Below are 23,693 nucleotides of genomic sequence, written 5' to 3'. Positions count from 1 at the left end.
AATTGAGTGCAGTAACCAGAGTTCTATACAGCTGTGACATAACTTGCACCCATTTGTATTCCAGCTGTCTTGAGACAAAGGCAAACAGTGAATTAGCATTTCATTATTTTTGTACTGGCCCACTAGCTTTTAGTAATTTCCATATATTGACCCCTAAATTGCTCTGTTCCTTCACAGTTCCTAGCTTCCCACCATCTAGTAAATATTTTGATTTATCTTTCTTAGGTCCAAAGAGATTGACTTCACACTTCCCCACATTGAAGTTCATCTGCCACAGTTTTGTCCACTCACTTAATCTATCAATGCTCCTTTGCTAATTTCTGTTCCTTCCTGTATTATTTAATGTGCCACCTAATTTATGGGACATGTCTCCTGCAGGCAACTTGTGTCAATCATGTCACCTTTTACACTGTATACCATACATGTGTCTCCCAGAGCAAGTGCTGGACAACTGAAGATTAAACAAACACAATACGGTGCACAACAATAAAAATAAACAAAAACTCATGTCAGCTGTGGCTCAGTGATAGCACTCTCCCCTCTGAGTCAGAAGGTAGTGGGATAAAGTCCCATTCCAGAGACTTAAGCTCAAATCTAGACAGACATTCCAGTGCAACACTAAAGGAGTGCTGCACTGTCGAAGGTGTTGGCTTTGGATGAGACATTAAACCTCAACCCCCTGTCTGCCCTCTCAGCGGATGTAAGAGACCCCACCAACACTATTTCAAAGAATAACAGGGGATTTCTTCCAGGTGTCCTGGCCAATATTTAACCATCAACCGAAACACCAATGACTATCTGGCCATTACTGCAGCACTGCTTGTGGGATCTTGCTGTGCACCATTTGTTTGTCAATTTCCTATGTTACAACAGTGACTACACTTGATAAAAGTACTTCACTGGCTGTAAAGCTCTGAGGTTCTGAATAGTGCAATAAGAATTTAAGTTCTTCCTTTCTTTTGACAGATTTATTTCTGTGTTGCGTACCTTAGCCTTTTCACTCAGATTGTTGAAACGTTCCTGAAGCTCTTGCAGTTCCAAGCGTGTCATGTAGTGCTGGGCCATACTCTCGCCTTTTGCCTGGATAGTCTCCAGCAGGCGTCTGTGACTCAAAGTATCTTCGTATAGTAACTGAAACAGCAGATTCCACACTTGACTCATTGCATGAAAGGGCAACAGCTTGTTAAAGCATTAACGCACGTTTCAAAATAAAACTTATCGCACCTCAGTTTTGTCAAAACTGCTACACGAAGAAGGGCAATCACAATCTTTCCAGTGCAGCTAGGGATGGACAATAAATGACATCCTTGCCAATGGCGCCCACATCCCATGAATGAATAAATGATTAAATGCAAAATTGATCATCCAATTCTAGGCTCATGTCATATTTCTCTCCCCACACCACCCCACCCCCCAACACGCCCCACCATCCACTGCAACCCACCCCCCACCCCCACACCTCAATTTTCTCCTTTCTTTTCGCAAAGATACTTTATGTGCGGCAGCAGGATGTGCAAATGTCAGGATATCAGGAGATTTCCTGGGTCTGCAGACATGATGGGCCAAGTGGCCTCTTTCTGTGCTGTAAACGTTCTATGATTCTATACCCCCAGTGGCACTGGGGTCCATCTGACAACCACACACAAAGGTTCCAGCAGATGTCACTGGTTAGTCTTGTGGATTAGAAGGTGAATTCACTTCTCTGTAGCCCAGGGGCTATGAAAAAACTGACCCATTCCTCATGCTGCCCCTGGGTTATATCAGTCAATTCAGCCCAGCTCAGTGTGCGAGTCTGCAAATTTACTCTTTTCTGGGCTTGGTTCCGACCAAGCCAATGTACTGATCCACTGAACCATTTATTGAGCAGAGACCCACTCAGCAAACTAGCTCAGATGCACTGGTGTCTTCCCCACTCCATGGCTGCTCTACTAAGGCCATCATTTGGATGGGACATTAAACGGAGGATCAGTCTACAGCTTCTGATGGAAGCAATCAAGTCCAAACAGCAGCAGCTCGTCTAACATCCACAGTTACATTTTCTTCATGTGCTTTCTCCCAGTCACCTGGCCAACCTCCCTCTCTCATTCAACATGACCAGAAAGAAGTTCAACTCATTTGCTGCTTATGCGACCTTGTTGTGCTCAGACCAGCAGCCACAGAGTCATAGAAGTAGTGAAGGAGGCCATTCGGCCCATTGATTCTGCGCCAGCTCTTTTGAAGAGCAATCCAGTTAGTCCAACTCCCCTCCCTTTCCCCAAATCCCTACAATTTTTTCTCCTTCAAGTATTTGTCCAATTCACTTTTGAAGGTTATTACTGAATCTGTATCCACCACCCTATCAGGCAGTGCATTCCAAAACCTAACCACTCATTGTCTAAAACAGTTTTTCCTTGTGACGCCTCTGGTTCTTTTGCCAATCACCTTAAATCAGTGCCGTCTTGTTATTGACTTATCAGCCATTGGAAGCACTCTCTTCTGTTACTCTAGTTGAACCCATCATGATTTTAAACACCTCAACCTTAGCATTCTCTGCTCCGAGGAGAACAACTCCAGCCTCTCCAGTCTATCTACATAACTGTATTCCCTCATCCCTGGACCATTCTAGTAAATCTCTTCTGTACCCTCTCCAAAGCCTTCATGCCGTTCCTAAAGTGCAGTGCCCTAAATTGGATACAATACTCCAGCTGGGGTCAAACTAGTCTTTTAAATAGATTTAGCACAACTTCCAGGCTTTTGTCTCTATTTATAAAGCTTTGTTAACCTGTCCTGCCACCTTAATCAAACAATAGCTGTTTTTCAAAAGTAACCCACTAGGCGTAGAGGAAGATAAATTGTATATAGAAGCAGTGACCCTTCTTCAGAACCTTTCTTTCATAGTTTAATGTGGGGGCATGCCAAGGATTGATCAATTTTCACTGTGTTTTAACGTTGAAAATGTTTGCCAGCTTGCTGCGATCCTAGAGTGTTATATTTCTGACCTATGTCTAAGTTCGTTGAACTTCATCCCGTCTTGAAGAGGGCAGAATTCTGTCCACCTCAAGCCTCCACATACCTTGGCTTTGCCCAATCCTGTTGCTTTATCCCTAAGTTCTGTACATTGTCGTTCAGAGGCTTTCAGATCTCCCTCCATCCGATCCATCCAGCTCATGAACTGCCGAACATCATCCTGGTAGCTAGTCCACTGGGATAATGCACCCTCCAATTGACTAAATACAGAATTGAGAAAGAAAAATTATATCAGTGCAATCTATCTGAAAAGCAAATTCATAAATTTCCTCCCAAAGTCAGGAATCAGTCTTCAATTGAAACAGTTGAAACAGTGATGGAATACTTTCCACTTGCCTGGATGGGTGCAGTTCCAACAACATCCAGGAAGCTCGACACCATCCAGGACAAAGCAGCCCGCTTGATCGGCACATCATCCACCACCTTCAACATTCACTTCCTTCACCACCATCGCACAATGGCAGCAGTGTGTACCATCTACAAGATGCACTGCAGCAATGCATCAAGGCTCCTTAGACAGCACCTTCCAAGCCCGTGACAACTACCACCTAGAAGGACAAGGGGAGCAGATGCATGGGAACGCTGCCACCTGCAAGTTCCCCTCCAAGTCACACACCATCCTGACTTGGAACTATATTACCATTCCTTCACTGTTGCTGGGTCAAAATCCTGGAACTCCCTTCCTAACAGCACTGTTGGTGTATCAACACCCACAGGACAGCAGCAGTTCATGAAGGCAGCTCACCACCACCTTCAAAAGGGCAATTAGGATGGGCAATAAATGCTGGCCTGGCCAGCGATGCTCACATCCCCCAAACAAATAAAAAAAAAGTTGCAGCATTTTCTGCCTGTGTCTTGTAAATTTCACTTACTGCCTAACTGACACTTAAACACTTTGTGTGACTGCACCTTATTTCAGCTGGAAGATTATTAACATATTGTATATTTCATGGACAGTGTCACCCAATTATTGAAAGAAACAGGGCTGATGTTCAATATGCTTTTCGAATGAGGAATAAGTGGTTTCTGGTTTTTTGAAGCCACGCTCAGCACCATGTGAGGACATTTCAAAATCGATCACTTCAGTTAGTCACCGTGTGATGAAGTGCATTAAAGGGAGGAACAAACTGAAAATAGTGAGTGTTACGACCAACTGCACAAGACAAAGCCCCCATTCAAAATATATGATTCTCATTGTGGTGGGAGAAATGCACTGTTGAGTCAGTCCCACCCCTCCACAGATTGTCTAACATATCATTTTAAACTTTCCAAATTAAAGAAAACCACAGCCAAATTGACCATCTATTAACTCCCGAATAAGGTGAACCAAACCAGGTGTCCTTAGATCAACAAATTAACTGTTTAATTAGAAAAACTAAATTCTTAAACACTACTGAGATATAAACAACATTTAAAATAGAAAAATTAGTGTCCTTGCAGATTTACACTCCTGCTGAAGTGGAATCTTCCAATGTGGAACAGGTGAAGGTTGCTGAAGTTCTCACAGCCCGTCCGATGCGGGGGGGTGGGTGGGGGGGTTGGGTGGCGTGGTAGGGAAATAAGGTTCTTCAACAGTAGAACAGTTCGTAGTCTAGTTCAGCAGTTGAAGTGATGCTTTTCTTCTCCAGCGATGAATTCAGCAATTAACAATTTGCAAACTCTTCTTAATGAATCAATTTGGCTTTATAATTTTTGAGGGATAAAAGATTGTCACAGTCTAACTTCCCTTCCTTCAGTTTAAATTATCAGAGATCTCTGTTTCGTTCATGCTGGTCCAGCTGTCTGTCTGTGTCTGTTAACTGTCTCTCAAAAGCCAGTTTTTTAGCTAGTTTCAAAAGTCAATCGGCAACATTGTATCTTGTGTCCTTGGTCCTGAGTGGCTGTATCCCAGGGCAACCAGAATGCACTCTTTGAATTACAGTCCCTGGAGCTTGTTGCCTTAAAGCATACTGATCCATTTCCAGCCTTAAAGGCACAACACATACTTTCCGGGAAAAAAAACTACAGGATCATAACAGACAGAAAATAGTAAACACAAGCACAGAGCCACATGAACATGTGAGGCAAATCAGGCCAATTGCGTAAACTGTATCTAGTCACAGTGGGTGCTCTACATCCTTCGAGTCAGAAGGTCATGGGTCTAAGTCCCACTCCTCAGACTTCAACACATAATCCAGGTTAACATTCCAGTGCCATGCTTAAGAACATAAGGAGAACATAAGAAATAGGAGGAGTAGACCATATGGTCCCTCGAGCCTGCTCCACCATTCAATATGATCATGGCTGATCGTCGGCCTCAATTCACTTTCCCACCCACTCTCCATATCCTTCGATTCCCTGAGCGAGCTATCTCAGCCTTAAATATACTCAACAATGGAGCATCCACAACCCTCTGGGATAGAGAATTCTAAAGATTCACAACCCTCTGAGTGAAGAAATTACTCCTCATCTCAGTCGTAAATGATTGACCCCTTATCCTGAGACGGTGCCCCAGCCAGAGGGAACAATCTCTCAGTGTCTACCCTGTCAAGCCCATTCAGAATCTTGTATGTTTCAATGTGATCACTTCTCATTCTTCTAAACTTCAGAAAATATAGGCCCAATTTACTCAGCCTCTCATCATAGAACAACACTCTCATCCCAGGGACCAATCTAGTGAACCTTCACCGTACTGCCTCCGATGTAAGTATACCCTTCCTTAGGTATAGAGACCAAAACTGTACATAGTACTCCAGGTGTGGTCTCACCAAAGCCCTGCACAATTGTAGCAAGACTTCCTTGTTCCTGTACTCCAATCTTCTTGCAATAAAGGCCAACATGCCTTCCTAATTGCTTGCTGTACCTGTATGCTAACTTCCTGTGTTTCCTGTACGAGCACATCCAAGTCCCTCAGAACACCAACATTTAAAAGTTTAACGTGTTTTAAAAAATATTCTGCTTTTATGTTCTTGCTGCTAAAGTGAATAACCTCACCCTTCCCCACATTATACCCCGTCTGCTACCTTGTTGCCCACTCACTTAATCTGTCTATATCTCTTTGCAGCCTCTCTGTGTCCTCCCCACAGCTTACATTCCCACCTAGCTTTGTATCATGAGAGAACTTGGACATATTACTCTTCGTCTCTTCATCTCAGTCACTAATATAGATTGTAAATCGCTGAGGCCTCAGAACCGATCCTTGCAGCACTCCACTTAGTTACAGCCTGCCAACTTGAAAATGCCCCATTTATCCCTTTCTCTGCTTCCTCTCTGTTAACCAGTCCTCCATCCATGTCAATATATTACTCCAACTTCACGAGCTTTTATCTTGTGTATTAACCGATTGTTTGGCAGCTTGTCAAATGCCTCTTGGAAATCCTAGTATATTACATCAACTGGCTTCCCTTTATCTACCCTCCTGGTTACATCCTCAAAAAACTCGCAGAAATTTGTCAAATACAATTACCTATTTGTAAAACCATGTTGACCCTGTCTGATCATACTATGATTTTCTAAATGCATTGTTAATTCTTCCTTAATAATAGATTCCATATTTTTCCTGATGACTGATGTCAGGCTAACTGGCCTGTCGTTCGCTGTTTTCTCTCTCCCTCCTTTCTTGAATCGCAATGTTACATTTGTTAACTTCCGATCTGCTGGAACTGTTCTAGAATCTAGAGAACTTTGGAAAATTATAACCAGTACATCCATTAACGTTGCAGCCACCTCTTCAAGAGTAGGCCATCAGTTCCTGGGGATTGGTCGGCTATTAGTACCTTAGGTTTATCTAATACTTTTTCTCTGCTGATATTAATTACTAAAAGTTCCTCACTCTTATTAGCCCCTTGATTACCCTCTATTTCTGGTATGTAATTTGTATCTTCTACTGTGAGGAGAGACACAAAGTATTTATTCAACAGGCAGGATTTTCCTTCAGGGGGCAGGAAAGAGATGTCAGGACTGTTGCTGGGTGCCAAACCCATCCCGGGGAAGCCGTCACTCATTGTGATTTGTCCTGGGCTGCCCCCTTAGTTGCATGGGAGGCAGACTTGCCATCCAATTAAGGACAGCGGGCGGGCTCTCAAAGCTTGAGAGCTAATCAGAGGCCTTCCAGCTTGAAAGGAGCAGCAGTCTGCAACAGAGGGAAACTAAGGGAGAGGATGCTTCAAGAAGGAGGTGCCCACTCTCCAACTTCTTTAACTCTTAAAATAAAAAACGGATCATGCAGCCAGCCCACCACTGTGTGGGGTGAGGGATGAGGTGGGGGTGGGGGGTGCAAGGGAGCCCCTATACATGACAGCCTGTGGCTGCCCGTGCACCCAGGCTGGCTGGGACGGACTCCAGGCCTGACTCCGGGAGGCCACCTCCAAGCACCTAAACCTGCTCCTGCTGCCTCCAGGAACCTGGAGGCCGACTGGAAAATCCCAGTCAGCCTCCTTTTATTAGCATCAATAGGCTCTTAATGAGCCATTATGACGACCCGCCAACACCATGGAGGTGGGCTGGAACCAGGGAACTGGCATGACAGTGGGCAGGGCTATTTTTAGCTCATGCCCTCCTCCATTCCTGGCCCCGGCAGGGGCTCAAAATTGAGGTTCTGAGCTTTACTTTGGATCCTAACTCCTCAAACTTCCTCAGCAGAACATCATTCCTAGTTCTACCTATGTCGTTGGCTCCTGCATGGACCACAATGACTGGACCTCCCCCTCCAAGTTCCTCTCCAGTTGCAGGGAGATGTCTTTAACCCTGGCACTGGGCAGGCAGCACACCCTTCGGAACTTACTGTCGCGGCTGCAGAGAACAGTATCTACCTCACTGACTGTCCCCTATCACTACCACGTGCCTTTTCACTCCCCCTACTTGAATGGCTTCCTGCACCATGGTACTATGATCAGTTTGCCCATCTCATCCAAGTAGCAAGTACTTCGTACCTGTTGGTCAAAGTCAAGGGCCAAGGCTCCTCCATCACTACATGCTGGATCCCCTTACCTGCCTGACTCACAGTCACACCCTCCTGTCCGTGACCACTGACCAACTCTAAAGTTCTACTTAACCTAAAGGGTGTGACTGCCTCCTGGAACAAAGAGTCCAGGTAACTCTACCCCTGCCTCATGCCCCGCAATGTCTGCAGCTCGGACTCCAGCTCAACAACTCTAAGCCAAAGTTGCTTGAGCTGCAGACACTTACCGCAGATATGGTTGTCCAGGATCGTAATGCTCTGCACAAACTCTCACATGTTGCAGTTACGGCACATCACCATCCCTGCCATGTCCATATTTATTTGATTAGTTTAGTAAAGTAATAGCACGTTACAGTTTCCTAGCTTGGAGACAAAGCAAAAACACTCACCAGCTGCTGGAGATAAAACAAAGAATAAAAAGCAGCACCTCCTTCCCATTCTGCACCGAATTCCCACTTGCACCAAATTCGCGACTTTAGCACTCAGTTAAACGAAGCACTCTGTTCCCCCGATCACTCTGAGGGAGGGCTGCACTGTTGGAGTTGCTGCTTTTCAGATGAGATATTAAATTAAGGTGTCATCTGACCTCTGAGGTGAATGTACAAGATGCCATGGCACTATTCAGAGAGGCTAACACTCCTCCCATAACCACCAAGACCAAACACAAATTAGATGGTCATGCATTAGATAACAGATGATGATAATGAGGCGCGAGGCTAATTTCAGACTCAAATTTGGACCTGCAGGGATTTCTGCATTCAGGGGTACACAGAGATTGCTATAGGTTGCTTCAATCAGTGGTTATCACGTATTATCACTGGAGAGGCCATGGCTGAGTTTGATGTGCTCCCCTAATTGTAACACAGATGAGCACAGACTGACCTTTTGCACTGAATGGAGAAGGAGAGCAGCGAGTCCCAGGAATCTTTCAGATCTTCCATCTGCTTGCGAATAGCTGCTGTGCCCTCAGGGGAGGTGCTTCTCAGAACAGACTCCCCACGAGTCAGCACCATCTTCAGCTGGATCTCCTTCTCCTGTCTGAGGGCGAGCAGAGCCTGTTGAAAGAGCAATTCAACTCCAATTAATAGAGGCCTACAAACTCTCAGCTGCCCTTCACCCATCCTGGAGGAAAAGTTTTTAAAAATTCATTGTCAGAATGTGTGCAAGGCCAGTATTTATTGGCGAGTTGCCCTTGAGAAGATGGAGCCTTCTTCTTGAATCACTACAGTCTATGTGGCGGAGGCACTCACACAGTGCTGTTAGGGAGGGAGTTACAGGACTTTGACCCGAGCAACAATAAAGGAATATATTTCCAAGTCGGGATGGTGCGAGTCTTGGAGGGAAATATGGGAGGGGATGGTGTTGCCATCCACTTGCTGCCCTTCTCCTTCTGGGTAGTGATGTCATGGGTTTGGGAGGTGTTGGTTGAAAAAGCCTTGGCGAGTTGGTGCAACGCACACACACTGCAGGAACAGTACGCCAATGGTGAAATCCTAATCATTGAGAAATTGATGCCTGTTCGTAATATTCTTCATGGTTTGCCAAGCAATGACTAATTCTGTCCACCCCTCTGACTTTGTACATGTTAGGAGTTTAATTGCATTAATTTGGAGAGTGATAGCTCAGTCCAGTGTTTTGGGTGGAGGAGTGCAGAATATTACAAGAATGAGGAAGTAGGGCAGCAAAATAGCACTGAGAAATAGAAGTATGTTCCTCTCATTGAGAAGGTTATAACCTTCTTTAAAAGGTGCCTATATCAGCCGTTACTTTCGAAGAATACAGGGCAGATTGTCCTCTTTCATTCCCGCACAAGAGACAGGGAACCTTCCCTCATTTTCACTTCACTACTCTGTCACACCAGGGGGTGGAGCCGAAAACCTACCGAGCCTGTGACATGTGACACTCAAACATGGCACCAGAGACCAGACCAAATTCCCAAATATAAAATAACTCTTTTCTTTCCCTGAGTGTCTCCCCTTCTCTAAAGTAAAATCAATACGTTCTCTGCCATATGACATTCAAGATCTCCTCCCACTTTCAACCCTAGTATTTATCTGGATCCCTGAACAAACCTCTACAGCAACACCAAAGAACTTAACAGTGTAACTTGTTTCTTGATGTACGTATCCTTCTGTTGGATAAAATCCATTGAGTGGCAAACTCCTGTAAAACTACAATAGTGAAGAACCTTTAAAGAAGTACATCACGCACATTAATCACTGACTGCATAAACAGCCATAGGGCTTGAGCTCATAATCCAGGCTGACACCCTCAGTGCAGTACTGATGGAGGGCCGCACTATCGGAAGTGCCTGTTGTCAGATGGGATGTTAAACTGAGGGCCCGTATGCCCTCTTAGGTAGATGTAGAAGATCCCACAGCACTATTTTGAAGAAGATTGGGCGGCACAGTGGCGCAGTGGTTAGCACCGCAGCCTCACAGCTCCAGCGACCCGGGTTCAATTCTGGGTACTGCCTGTGTGGAGTTTGCAAGTTCTCCCTGTGTCTGCGTGGGTTTCCTCCGGGTGCTCCGGTTTCCTCCCACATGCCAAAGACTTGCAGGTGGATAGGTTAATTGGCCATTATAAATTACCCCTAGTATAGGTAGGTGGTAGGGAAATATAGGGACAGGTGGGGATGTGGTAGGAATATGGGATTAGTGTAGGATTAGTATAAAATGGGTGGTTGATGGTTGGCACAGACCCGGTGGGCCGAAGGGCCTGTTTCAGTGCTGTATCTCTAAAAAAAAAGAGCAGGGACGTTCTTCCCCATATGCTTACCAACATAATGGGCAGAGGACTGTGCAGAACGTGCCCTCGATCTGCTCCTCCGCTGGGTGAATTCCAAACCAGGAATGTAAATATGGAAAACCGGCCCCTGTGGATGTAAAGGTAACCTTTGGAACTCACCTCGACCTTTGCCATCCGGCTGTCCAGCATGTTTTTATCGGCGGTGGGAGTGCAGTAGGACTCCAACATGTGCCTGGCATCGGCCAGCCAATCCTGCAGCTCCTTCATTCCCTGTGAGAACTGTTGATGTTCCGTTACAGTTCGCTGAACTCTCAAAGCCTTTTCCTGAAATCCATAAACAGGTAGAAGTAACCATCACAAAAATGACTTCCCATTTCTACTTTACATTTTGTTTCTCCCAAGTAAATGGCTCCAGAGTTCTCCAAACTACCCGGCCCAGTGAGCAATGGTAGTACAAAGGCCAGGTTAGGTCCAACATTGCTACTTTCCCTTTTGGCAGTTATTATTGAATCTGCTTCCATTGCCCTTTCAGGTTGTGCATTTCAGTTCATAACAACTCAATGCGTAAAAAAATTTCTCATCTCCCCCCAGATCTTTTACCAATTGTCTTAAGTCTGTGTCCTCTGCTTAACAAGCCTCTCACCAGTAGAAACAATTTCTCCTTATTTACTGCATCAAAACCCCTCATCCTTTTGAAAACCTCTATTCAATCTCCTCTCAACCTTCTCTGCTCCTAGGAGAACAAACCCTTCTCCAGTCTCTCCACACAGCTGAAATCTGTCGAAACTCAGAGCTTCATGTGCTGGCAGGAGGCACCAGTTTCGCAGCCCACTGCTGATGTGTATTGTTCCTGAACTAAAGTGCTGGGTTCACTTCGTGAGCCACCGTCATTCCCTCCACCATCATGACTAAGCCCTAGTTCATGGTGACCCCACCACAAAAGGGCAATGGCAAAGGCGAGGCTACAGCAGCTAACAACTGGAGGCTGTTTGGAATAGGGATAACCAGCTGCTAAATGTTGGCAAATAGCTTGTGCAGAAAGCAGGCACAAAGCACAGGTACAAAAGCCTACAGGTTGACACGTATTTGGCCCAAGAGTGTGAGTGAGTGAGTGTGGAAAAGTGATGAGAAACTAAAGGCGTAGTATCCCGAAAGTCACGAGAATGCTCCCGGGGGTAAGGCTCCACTCTATTTAGTTTAGTGATACAGCACTGAAACAGGCCCTTCGGCCTACTGAGTCTGTGCCGACCATCAACCACCCATTTATACTAATCCTACACTAATTCCATATTCCGACCACATCCCCACCTGTCCCTATATTTCCCTACCACCTACCTGCACTAGGGGCAATTTATAATGGCCAATTAACCTATCAACCAGCAAGTCTTTGGCATGTGGGAGGAAACCGGAGCACCCGGAGGAAACCCACGCAGACACAGGGAGAACTTGCAAACTCCACACAGGCAGTACCCAGAATTGAACCCGGGTCGCTGGAGCTGTGAGGCTGCGGTGCTAACCACTGTGTCACTGTGCCGATTTATTCTTAAATGTGCAATCAGAGCACTCAATGGGTGTATTCTATTCACTTAATAGTGATATTCGCTCATACAAGTCATGCAGGCACCAAGGGATAAACTTTATAAATTAACATTCTTGGACCATAGCTTCAATGCAGTGGGAGCCTAGAGAGTCCTGAGACAGAGATCGGCGCACCCAATTTGTAGTCACTGTGATTTTCCACTGATCGATTTTAATACATGGGAAATTGCACTGGGCATAAATCAGATTCACTGATTTCAGCTCCAGAATTCGCAAAGTGTGTTCATTGTATGCAGCAGGAGGTCTAAGTCCTGTTTGTACAGAAGATACAATTGTACTTTGCAAACAGCACAGACATTTTGAAATCAAATACTGATCACCTCCAGCCCTGTAATTTGAATACTTTCACACATCCCTGCATGTGCAGGAAGCTACTTGTCAGCTGCTGTAGTACTCTCGCTTCTGGGTGAGAAGGCAATGGATTCAAGTCTAACTCCAGAGAGGGCAGTACATAGTCTAGGCTGACACTCCCAGAGCAACACTGAGGGAGTGGTGCACTGTTGGAGATCTTTCAGATGAGACATTAAACCAAAGACCCGTCTACCTCCTCAGATGGATTAATAGATCCCATGACATTATTTCAAAGAATGGTGTCCTGTCCAATATTTATCACTCAACCAACATCACCAAAACAGATTATCTGGTCATTATCACCGGGACCAATTTCCTCGGGTGGGGGGGGTGTTTGCTCGTGCTGTCGGGGAGGGTTTAAACCAGAATGGCAGGGGATGGGAATCTGAGCAGGGAGACAGAGGAAGGGGAAACAAGGATAAAAATGAAAGACAGAAAGGTAAGAAGCAAAAGTGGAAGGCAGAGAAAACAAGGGCAAGAAACAAATGGGGCCATAGAGCAAAATAAAGCTAAGATAACTAACAATGTTAAAAAGACAAGTCTAAAGTCATTGTGTCTTAATGCGCAGAGCATTCGCAATAAGGTAGATGAATTAACAGCACAAATAGATATAAACGGTTATGATATAGTTGCGATTACGGAGACAGGGCTGCAGGGTGACCAAGGATGGGAACTGCACATCCAGGGGTATTCAATATTTAGGAAGGACAGGCAAAAAGGGAAAGGAGGAGGGGTAACGTTGTTCGTAAAGGAGGAAATCAATACAATAGTGAGGAAGGATATTGGCTCGGAAAATCATGATGTGGCATCTGTATGGGTGGAGCTAAGAAACACCAAGAGGCAGAAAACATTGGTGGGGTTGTCTCTGGCCCCCAAACAGTAGTGGAGATGTAAGGGATGGCATTAAACAGGAAATTAGAGATGCATGCAATAAGGCAATTAGGGATGGGCAAAAAATGCTGGCCTGGCCTGCGACGCCCACATCCCATGAAAGAATAACAAAAAAGGGTACAACTGTAATCATGGGTGATATTAATCTCCATATAGATTGGTCAAACCAAATTAGCAATAATACTGTGGAGGAGGATTTCCTGGATTGTGTACGTGACGGTTTTTTAGACCAATACGTTGAGGAACCAACGAGAGAACAGGCTATCCTAAACTGGGCATTGTGCAATGAGAAAGGATTAATTAACAATCTTGTTGTGCAGGGTCCCTTGGGGAGGAGCGACCATAACATGATAGAATTCATCATTAAGATGGAGAGTGAAGTAGTTGAGTCCGAAACTAAGGTCCTGAATCTAAATAAAGGAAACTACGAAGGTCTGAGGTGCGAGTTGGCTATGGTAGATTGGGGAACTTTACTAAAAGGGTTGACGGTGGATAGGCAATGGATAATATTTAAAGAACTTGTGCATGAATTACAACAATTATTCATTCCTGTCTGGCACACAAATAAAACCAGAAAGGTGGCTCAACCGTGGCTTACAAAAGAAATTAGGGATAGTATTAGATCCAAAGAGGAGGCATATAAAATTGCCAGAAAAAGCAGCAAGCCTGAGGATTGGGATTAGTTTAGAATTCAGCAAAGGAGGACAAAGAGGTTGATTAAGCGGGGGAAAATAGAGTATGAGAGTAAACTTGCAGGGAACATAAAAACTGCCTGTAAAAGCTTCTATAAATATGTGAAGAGGAAAAGATTAGTGAAGACAAATGTAGGTCCCTTACAGTCAGAAACAGGGGAAATTATAATGGGGAACAAAGAAATGACAGAACAATTAAACACATACTGTGGTTCTGTCTTCACAAAGGAGGACACAAATAACCTCCCAGAAATGTTAGGGAACCCAGGGTCTAATAAGAGGGAGGTACTGAAGGAAATCAGTATTAGTAAAAAAAAGTGCTATGGAAATTAATGGGGTTAAAGGCTGACAAATCCCCAGGGCCTGATAATCTACATCCCAGAGTACTAAAGGAAGTGGCCCTGGAAATAGTGGATGCATTGGTGGTCATCTTCCAAAATTCTATAGACTCTGAAGCAGTTCCTACAGATTGGAAGGTGGCAAATATAACCCCACTATTTAAAAAAAGAGGGAGAGAAAAAACAGGGAATTACAGACCAGTTAGCCTTATATCAGTAGTGGGGAAAATGCTAGAGTCTATTATAAAGGAAGTGATAGCAGAACACCTGGAAAGCATAAACGGGATTGGACAAAGTCAGCGTGGGTTTACAAAAGGAAAATCATGCTTAACAAATCGACTGGAGTTTTTTGAGGATGTAACTATAGAATAGATAAGGGAGAAGCAGTGGATGTGGTGTTTTTGGATTTTCAGAAGGCTTTTGATAAGAGGTTAGTGTGCAAAATTAAAGCACATGGGATTGGGGGTAATATACTGGCATGGATTGAGGATTGGTTGACAGACAGGAAACAGAGAGTAGGAATAAACGAGTCTTTTTCCAGGTGGCAGGCAGTGACTAGTGGGATACCACAGGGAACAGTGCTTGGGCCCCAGCTATTCATAATATATATTAATGGCTTGGGTGAGGGAACTAAATGTAACATTTCCAAGTTTGCAGACGACACAAAGCTGGGGGGGGGAATGTGAGCTATGAGGAGGATGCAAAGAGACTCCAATTTGATTTGGACAAGTTGGATGACTGGGCAAATGCATGGCAGCTGCAGTATAACGTGGATAAATGTGAGATTATCCACTTTGGTTGTAAAAACAGAACAGCAGATTATTATCTGAATGGTGATAGATTGGGAAAGGGGGAGGTGCAACAAGACCTGGGTGTCCTTGTACACCAGTCGCTGAAAGCAAGCATTCAGGTGCAGCAAGCAGTCAGGAAGGCGAATGGTATGTTGGCCTTCATTGCAAGAGGATTTGAGTACAGGAGCAAGGATGTCTTACTGCAGTTATACAGGGCCTTAGTGAGACCACATCTGGAGTATTGTGTGCAGTTTTGGTCTCCTTATCTGAGGATGTTCTTACCATGGAGGAAATGCAAAGAAGATTTACTAGGCTGATTGCTGGGATGGCAGGATTGACGTATGAGGAGAGATTGGGTTGACTAGGCCTATATTCACTCGAGTTTAGAAGAATGGGAGGGGATCTCATAGAAACCTATGAAATTCTAACATGACTAGACAGGCTAGATGCAGGGAGGATGTTCCCGATGGCTGGGGAGTCCAGAACCGGGGGTCACAGTCTCAAAATACGGAGTATGCCATTTAGAACTGAGATGAGGAGAAATTTCTTCACTCAGAGGGTGGTGAACCTGTGGAATTCTCTACCGCAGAAGGCAGTGGAGGCCAAGTCATTAAATATATTCAAGAAGGAGATAGATATATTTCTTAATCCCAAAGGGATCAAGGGATACGGGGAGAAAGTGGGAACAGGGTACTGAATTAGATGATCAGCCATGATCTTTTTTGAATGCAGCAGGCCCGAAGGGCTGAATGGCCTACTCCTGCTCCTATTTTCTATGTTTCTATCACATCGCTGTTTGTGGGAGCTTGCTGCATGCAAATTGGCTGCCACGTTTCCTTCATTACAAAAGTGACTAAACTTCAAAGACTGGCTATAGAGCACTTCGGGATGTCCTGAAAACATGAGAGGCGCTATGGAAATGCAAGTCTTTCTTTCTTTGTGTTTCTCCTAGACTGCATCTAATTGACTAAAGTGCTAATTTTGCTAATGCTTATTAGCGCAGTTTATTACATTATTACATATCCAGTTCACTCTTAAAATATTGTCTAATGTGAACGTTTCTCGACACAGCGAAACCAATTGATACCAAAACCAGGTGATAATGAATCATCTCCTTGGATAACAAGTGACTCCGAATGCTCTCGAGCTTCACATACGTTTCTCACAGATCTTCTCATCCCCTGTACTTCAGTCATTCAGAGCTGTTGCTCACGGGCCGTGCTTCATGGTGCTAATAACTTGAAGAGATCATTAACAGCTGAGGGGCAGCAGTGGAGAGTGAGGAGACAGAAACTTCATAACCTGAGACACGTTCCCTGATCATAGCACTCCATCCATGTTGTACTTATACTGGGTTTTCCAGTATGGGAGGGGGAGGAGAGGGGTTTCAATGAATAAATAAATCTCATAAGTACAACCACACCAGGGAATTTCACGACATGTGTTTTTTGAGAAAATGACATTCTGGTCGCTCACTATAAGCAAAGTCACAGAACAACAGAGGAAGATCAGAGAATCTGTTGCAAAGTTTTTCTTTTAGAAAGTTACACATTCCATTGGTTTTGATTTTCCAGCAGAACACATTCACTTCTGGGCCTTACCTTGGCTAAGTTATTTAAGGCTAAATACCAAGCGGACAGCTGAGACACTCTGTGCATAAAGCTTTTGTTAGACGCTTGCTCTTCCCAAAGGTGCCGAGCTTTCTCTTTCAGTTTGTTTAGCTGGGGCTCGCGGCAGGCTATATCCTCTAGGACAGACTGGAAGGCACAAGCGGGTTCGCAAAAAACAAAACACATGTTACAGTGCGCATTGTATTTGGCAGGAGCGAGGCACATGGAGAGTATCAACTAATTCTACCATGCGAGGAACTGAAAACAAAGCACATTAAAAGCAGCTGGCGTGCGTAGCTACTTGTTAAAAACGTGAAAGAGACACATTCTACAGCCAGATGCTAAGGCAAGCCATTGGTTACTAGATAAGCTGAATGGAGGTCCTTATTCATGCGTTGTGCAGCATAGGGTGGAGGTGATGGGATAACATGATGATAAGGTGATGACAAAGATAACCATCCCACTTGAAGAAATCACCCTACAGGTTTGTGAATCACATGGATCGTGTGGTGAAATGCGTTGCGTTCAGGGACATTCTCAGCCTGCTGGTTGTGAGAAGGCGGACTACCTGCAATCTAAACTGTTCGTTTTTCTTCGCCAGCAGGTCGGGCAGCTGACCGCTGCTCCCTTGCACAGTTGCTTCCGTGGCGACCAGCCATTCCTGCACAGGCCCAACCCCAGCTTCGAAGTCCTTCATCTGAGACTGCAAGTTCTGAGGGGGAAGAAAGAACACTGACGCTTTAAATCAAAGATTATGGCAGTCCTTTAAAAACCGACACCTTTAAACCAAAGATTATGGTGGGTATACAGCAATAGGGTTGGTTCTACCCATCAGCAAGAGGGCACGAACACAAGATAACTGGAAAAAACATTAAAAGGGACGTACGAAAATAATCCTTTATTCAGAGGGTAGTTACATTGTCATGTGATAAGGGATTCTGATATAGAATCATAGAAAGTTTACGGCACAGAAAGAGGCCACTTAATCCATCGCGTCCGTGCCGGCTGAAAAACGAGCCACCCAGCCTAATCCCACATTCCAGCATTTGGTCCATAGCCCTGCAGGTTACAGCACTTGAGGTGCATATCCAGACACCTGTTAAATGAGATGAGGGTTTCTGCCTCAACTACCCTTTCAGGCAATGAATTTCAGACCCCTACCGCCCTCTGGGTGAAAAATGTTTTCCTCATCTTCCCTCTAATCTTTCTACCAATCACTTTAAATCTATGCCCCCTCGTCACTGACCTCTCCGCTAAGGTAAACAGGCCCTTCACATCCACTCTATCCAGGCCCCTCACAATTTTGTACACTTCAATCAGATCTCCCCTCAGCCTCCTCTGTTCCAAGGAGAACAATCCCAGCCTATCCAATCTTTCCTCATGGCTGCATTTTTCCAGTCCCGGTAACATCCTCGTAAATCTCCTCTGTACCCTCTCTAGTGCAATTACATCTTTCTGTAATGAGGTGACCAGAACTGTACACAGTACTCAAGCTGTGGCTTAACGAATGAGTTATAGAGTTCCAGCATAACCTCCCTGCTCTTATATTCTATACCTCGGCTAATAAAGGAAAAGATATAGTGCACTCAATTCGCAGCCTGCACAATACCTTGTCCATGAAAGTGTTCATTAAACTAAAAAGGTAGGAAAGAAGTGGGGACCACGAATGAGACGTGAAATTTTACAGTGCAAAAGGTCACTCGGCCCTTTCTGCCTGTGCTAGCTCTCTGAAAGAGCTAAACAATTAGACTTTTTACTCTCTCAAAGGTTTATCCACTCCCTTTAGTTTCCCAGTTACTGATTAACCAGCTGTTGTTAGCAACTTCCAACCTGTAAAGCAGCTTCTTTCTGGTGCAGGTTTGCGAGCAGATTCTTCCAGTCCTCCTTGGCAGTGGACACTTTGGCCTGTATGGCTTCGGCCTTCTCCTTGCTGAGAATCCTGCTCAGCAGCTCACCTTTGGAAATCAGGGTGTTTAATTTGCTCTGACAGGCCTCGCTTTCTGACAGGAAATCCTAAAAGCAAAAACAAAACAGTTATCAGTAGAAGAGGAAGAAGAACTTGTTTCTATGGAGCACCTCACAACCTCAGGATGTTCCTCAGCGTTTTACAACCAATGGAGTGCAATCACTGTTGTAATGTAGGAAAGGAGGCAGCCAATTTGTGCACAGCAAGCTCCCACAAACATCAATCTGATAGTGACCAGATCATCTACTATCTTTATAGTAATTTTGAGGACTAACTTCTGGCCAGGACACCAGGAGAACACCCCTCCTCTTCTTCAAAGTAGCATTGTGGTGTTTTTTTTACACTCTTTCATGGGATGTGGGTGTCCCTGGCTAGGCCAGTATTTATTGCCCATCAATAATTGCCCTTAAGAAGGTGGTGATGAGCTGCCTTCTTGAACCGCTGCAGTCCATGTGGGGAAAGTACACCCACAGTGCTGTTAGGGAGAGAGTTCCAGGATTTTGACCCTGCGACAGTGAAGGAACGGCGATATAGTTCCAAGTCAGGATGGTGTGTGGCTTGGAGGGGAACTTGCAGGTGGTGATGTTCCCATATATCTGCTGCCCTTGTCCTTTTAGGTGGTAGAGGTCCCGGGTTTGGAAGGTGCTGCCGAAAGTGCTTTGGTGAGTTACATCTACCTGAGAGAACAGATGGGGCTTCAGTTTAACACCTAGTCCAAAAGACTGCACTTTCAGTACTGCGGCACTCCCTCAGTACTTCACTGGACTGTGAGACTGGGGTATGGGCTCAAGTCTCTGGAGTGGGACTCGAATCCATGGTCTTCTGACTCAGAGGCAGGAGCGCTACTACTGAGTCACAGCTGATGTCAGTAAGACCAGCCAATGGCATGTCTACATCGTGGAACCAGTTCCACTCGGAGCAACCACAAGGCTACAGGCCAAGTGCTGGAAAATGGGCTTAGAATAGTTAAGTGCTTGATGGCCGACACAGACACGATGCGCCGAAGGGCCTGTTTCTGTGCTGTATAACTCTATGACTCTAACCTGTTAAGGCAGCTGCTGCCGTGAATTTGTCACGTTTACATTGTAAGCTGAAACTTACAGCAGCAGCACAAAAGCAACAATGACTGTGCAGTTAAAGAGAGGATGGACTTGCATTTATATAGCATCTTATCACATCCTCTAGATGTTCCACTGTTCTTCCAATCCAATGAGTTACCATTACGGTTGATAGATAGGCAGGTACAATGGAAAGGCATCACAAAAACTAAATGCGTGGAGGGAAAATAGCAACACACACTGGTTGGACCAAGCGAATTGTTTCTGGGTTTTACTTGCAGAATATTTCATGTATAAACGAGATAACCAATTAAGTTGTTTTTAGTGGTATTGTTTAAGGGATCATATCAGCCAGGACACCAGGGAAGCACTCTGATCCTTTTTCAAATAGTGGCATGAGATCCTGTAACTTTTTTTAGATTACAACAGTGACCACACTTGAAAAGTGCTTTCTTGGTTATAAAGCACTTTGGGACATATGAGGTCCTGAAAGGCGCTATAGAAACACAGGTGTTTCTTTCATTCTTTCTCTTTCATATCCACCTCAATAGGCAGACGAGGCCTCAGTTTAGTGACTCATCCGAAAGACAGCATCACCAACGGTGCAACACTTCCTCAGTACTGCACTGTACTGACTTAGATTACATGCTCAAGTTTCTGGAGTGGAGTGGAGCTTTGAACCCATGACTGTCTGACTCAGAGGTGAGAGTGTTGCTCACTGAACTAAACTGACACTAGCAGTCAAGAATCACCATCACAACACCAAACCAACTGCACAGGCCTGACAGCCACATTCTGACAAGAGGACTCAGCCCTCCTGCCCGAGAATGAACTGGCAGGTGTTATTGCACGGCAGTGGCTGTGCTTTGCCTGTTGTGATGAGCCTCATGTCCCTAGAGGCCCTGATTGGACTGCTGGTATAGAAGGTAGGTCAATGTGTTGCAGGATTGTAAAAAAAAACATGCAGCTTTCATCCTGTGGCTTAGTCACATTAACAACACAACTGTATTGGACCCCCAAGATAATGGGGGTTTAAATTTCATTGTGTAGGTAGTGTCTTAATTCAAGGGATTCACAATGTGGGCTGGCACCAGGAAAAGTGATCACAAAAGTTGCCGAGTTATTGTAAAATCCCAACTAAGTCACCAATGCCCCTCAGGGAAGAGAGCCTGTCATCCTTACCCAGTCTTCCCTTCATGTGACTCCAGTCCCACCCTACCTGATTGATTCTTACTGCTCTCTGAAATGGTCTAGCAAGCATTCAGTTGTTAAACAAATGCTTCCAGGAGAAAACTCACCCCCACCTTCCCAGGGCAATAAATGCAGCCTTGTCAGTGGCACCCGCATTCTGATAAAGGGCTATGGTTAACTGTTACACTTTTATCCCTGTGCTTCCTGACTGGGGGTTGTGTCTTTCTCTCCTCCCTCCTATTAGGCTTCATGCTAATTCTACCTTTTCTCCCCATGGAATGATGAGACCAGCAAACCCACTCCCATTATGAATTGAACACATGGCTTGACAACCCTCTTCTCATGAAGATTCACTGCCAAGTGTTGAATTGTATGAATCCCCTCCCCACATAACCCCCACCCCACCCCCCCCCCAGTGGCTTAATCACTTTACCTAATTAAAAAAAAAACTTCAGCACACAGAAAAACCCCAACTGTAAAGAGATTCTTATTTTATTGTTGGACAAGTGTTTGGCAAACAAATTTGAGTCTGTACAACCTCACTACAAACCTGACACTGCAGTACCTTCAATTCAAATACAAACACTACCTTACCGTATCCGCAATTCATATACAAACACTACCTTACAGTATCTTCAATTCAAATACAAACCTATTGCAAGCTTATTATCACCCAACATAGATGAGGAATCAAGAAACCAAGAGCAGCAAAGTACGCTGGAAGCTCCCTAGCTCCCTGCCCCTTCAATTAGTTTGTTTTTTTGTACATGTTTTCCTTTTTAAATATTTTATCTGAACACTTCTCCTGTTTTATCTCAACACTATTATTGTCATAACTGCATCCTGTGAGCAGTTTACCTGCAGTTTCTGTATGATTGCATTTGCTTCATCAATATTTTGAGGTGTATCAAAGCAGGTAGTAATTTTAGTGTTGATCATCCACTGCTGGAACTCCCTGAAAGTTGTACGGAATCGTTGCTCCAGTGCCTTTTCCTTGTTTTGACAATACTTTGCAGTCTGCAAACAAAGGCTGCGATGAGCAAGAAACAAGGAGACAACAAGTTAGATGAAGGGTTATACATCAGAAATGTTGGAACCAGTCTTTTCCCTTTGCAGGTGCTGCGTTAGCTTCTGTGGATTTCCAGAATATTCTGTTTTTAGCACAAGATCACCACCTGAGGTTCTGATATTCCTCACCAAGTAGCAGTCATGTGTCCCTTTGGCCAACACCGAGGCCACTGTTGATGCCGTGAACTTTGCTTCAGTGTCATGTGACACCAAGGCAGCTCCCAACACCCAACCACCATTGAAGACATGAGGAGACTGTGCTATTACAGACAGCCTCGGCCCAGTGTGAGTCAATCCACACCGTGACTTGTCCGGCACTTTTGACCAAAACCACTCATACCAAAGGCTTCAGGGTGGCTTCCATCAAAATCAATCAAATGTTAATGGGACGACTTCTATCACATACCGTGCAGAGAATTTTACGGCACAGAAACAGCCAACTCGGCCTGTGGCAGTGTTTATGCTCCATGAGCCTCCTCCCATCTTACTTTATCTAACCCTATCACCACATCCTTCTATTCCCTTCCCTTCATGTACTTATATAGCTTCTCCATAAATGTATCCATGCACTCCTTGTGGGAGGGAGTTCTGCATTCTCACCACTCTCTGAGCAAAGAAAAGCAGGCGGGCAATCCTTTCTGCCGTTAACTACCTAAACGCTGAAGGTGAAAGTTACCCCCTTAGGCCTCTGAGCATCCAGCAACATTATCCTTTCCTCCAAGGTCACATTTGCTCGATTGTAGCTTTGGCAACTCCTGCTGGCTAGATTAGAACAGGCTGCACAGATTGAAAAGCCAAGAATTTAGGAATCAATTTAAGCAAGAGTCACGGAGATTTGTCCACTGAGGAGGACCTAAACCTGGACGGAAAGTTTATCCCCCCTGGATATCTCCATGCTATTTTTTGAAAAGTATCATGGGATTTTTTTATGTTCAGCCGATCATGTAGGTGAAGCCTTAGTTTAAGGCTTCTTCCGGAAAAAAAAACTGCACCTCTAAAAGTGCAGCACTCCCTCAGTACTACACCAATGTCTCAGCCTAGAGTATGGACTCCAATGCCTGGAGTACGGTTTTGGCTCAGTTGAGAATGTTACCAAATAAACCCAGGCTAAAAGGCTTCAGTATGAAACGGATTAACTTCTTCGTTCCCAAAATGTTTCAATATGATCGGCTATTTACCTATTGTATTCTTTGATTAAAGAAGAAACTTTATCTGAATGTGAGCTCAAATCCTTGGAAAATCTGCACAGGTCATTCAGTTGAGCCTTCAGTGATTCGCTTGTGCTTTCTGTCTCTTTCACAGCTTCCTCTATTTCCTATACCAGAAACAATAATTATATACTGAATTACCAAAGGAATACCACAGACTACAATAACATGCATTCTTCATGAAATACAATCATAGAACATTGCATATAGTCACATGGCAATTGGTGCAGTACGTAA

General features: G+C 44.6%; 1 protein-coding gene across 11 annotated transcripts in view; it reads right to left on the bottom strand.

Annotated features, from left to right (window-relative positions):
* Positions 1-23,693, bottom strand: part of LOC137376257 (nesprin-1-like) — a 500,292-nt gene that overhangs the window by 247,218 nt on the left and 229,381 nt on the right. For 10 of the 11 annotated variants that reach the window (XM_068044441.1, XM_068044433.1, XM_068044435.1 and 7 more), the window contains 9 exons: positions 23,427-23,563; positions 22,039-22,210; positions 18,796-18,978; positions 17,534-17,677; positions 16,957-17,112; positions 10,853-11,017; positions 8,828-9,000; positions 3,053-3,206; positions 988-1,131 (listed from right to left, as the gene is read on the bottom strand). In XM_068044441.1, coding sequence (XP_067900542.1) covers positions 988-1,131; positions 3,053-3,206; positions 8,828-9,000; positions 10,853-11,017; positions 16,957-17,112; positions 17,534-17,677; positions 18,796-18,978; positions 22,039-22,210; positions 23,427-23,563 — 1,428 coding nt within the window. The remainder of the gene's footprint in view (positions 1-987; positions 1,132-3,052; positions 3,207-8,827; positions 9,001-10,852; positions 11,018-16,956; positions 17,113-17,533; positions 17,678-18,795; positions 18,979-22,038; positions 22,211-23,426; positions 23,564-23,693) is intronic. The other variant, XM_068044440.1, reaches the window with a different exon arrangement.

Source organism: Heterodontus francisci, chromosome 13 (genome assembly GCF_036365525.1).
Source record: "Heterodontus francisci isolate sHetFra1 chromosome 13, sHetFra1.hap1, whole genome shotgun sequence".
Taxonomy (NCBI): Eukaryota; Metazoa; Chordata; class Chondrichthyes; order Heterodontiformes; family Heterodontidae; genus Heterodontus; species Heterodontus francisci.
This window is presented reverse-complemented; position numbering and strand designations above follow the sequence as displayed.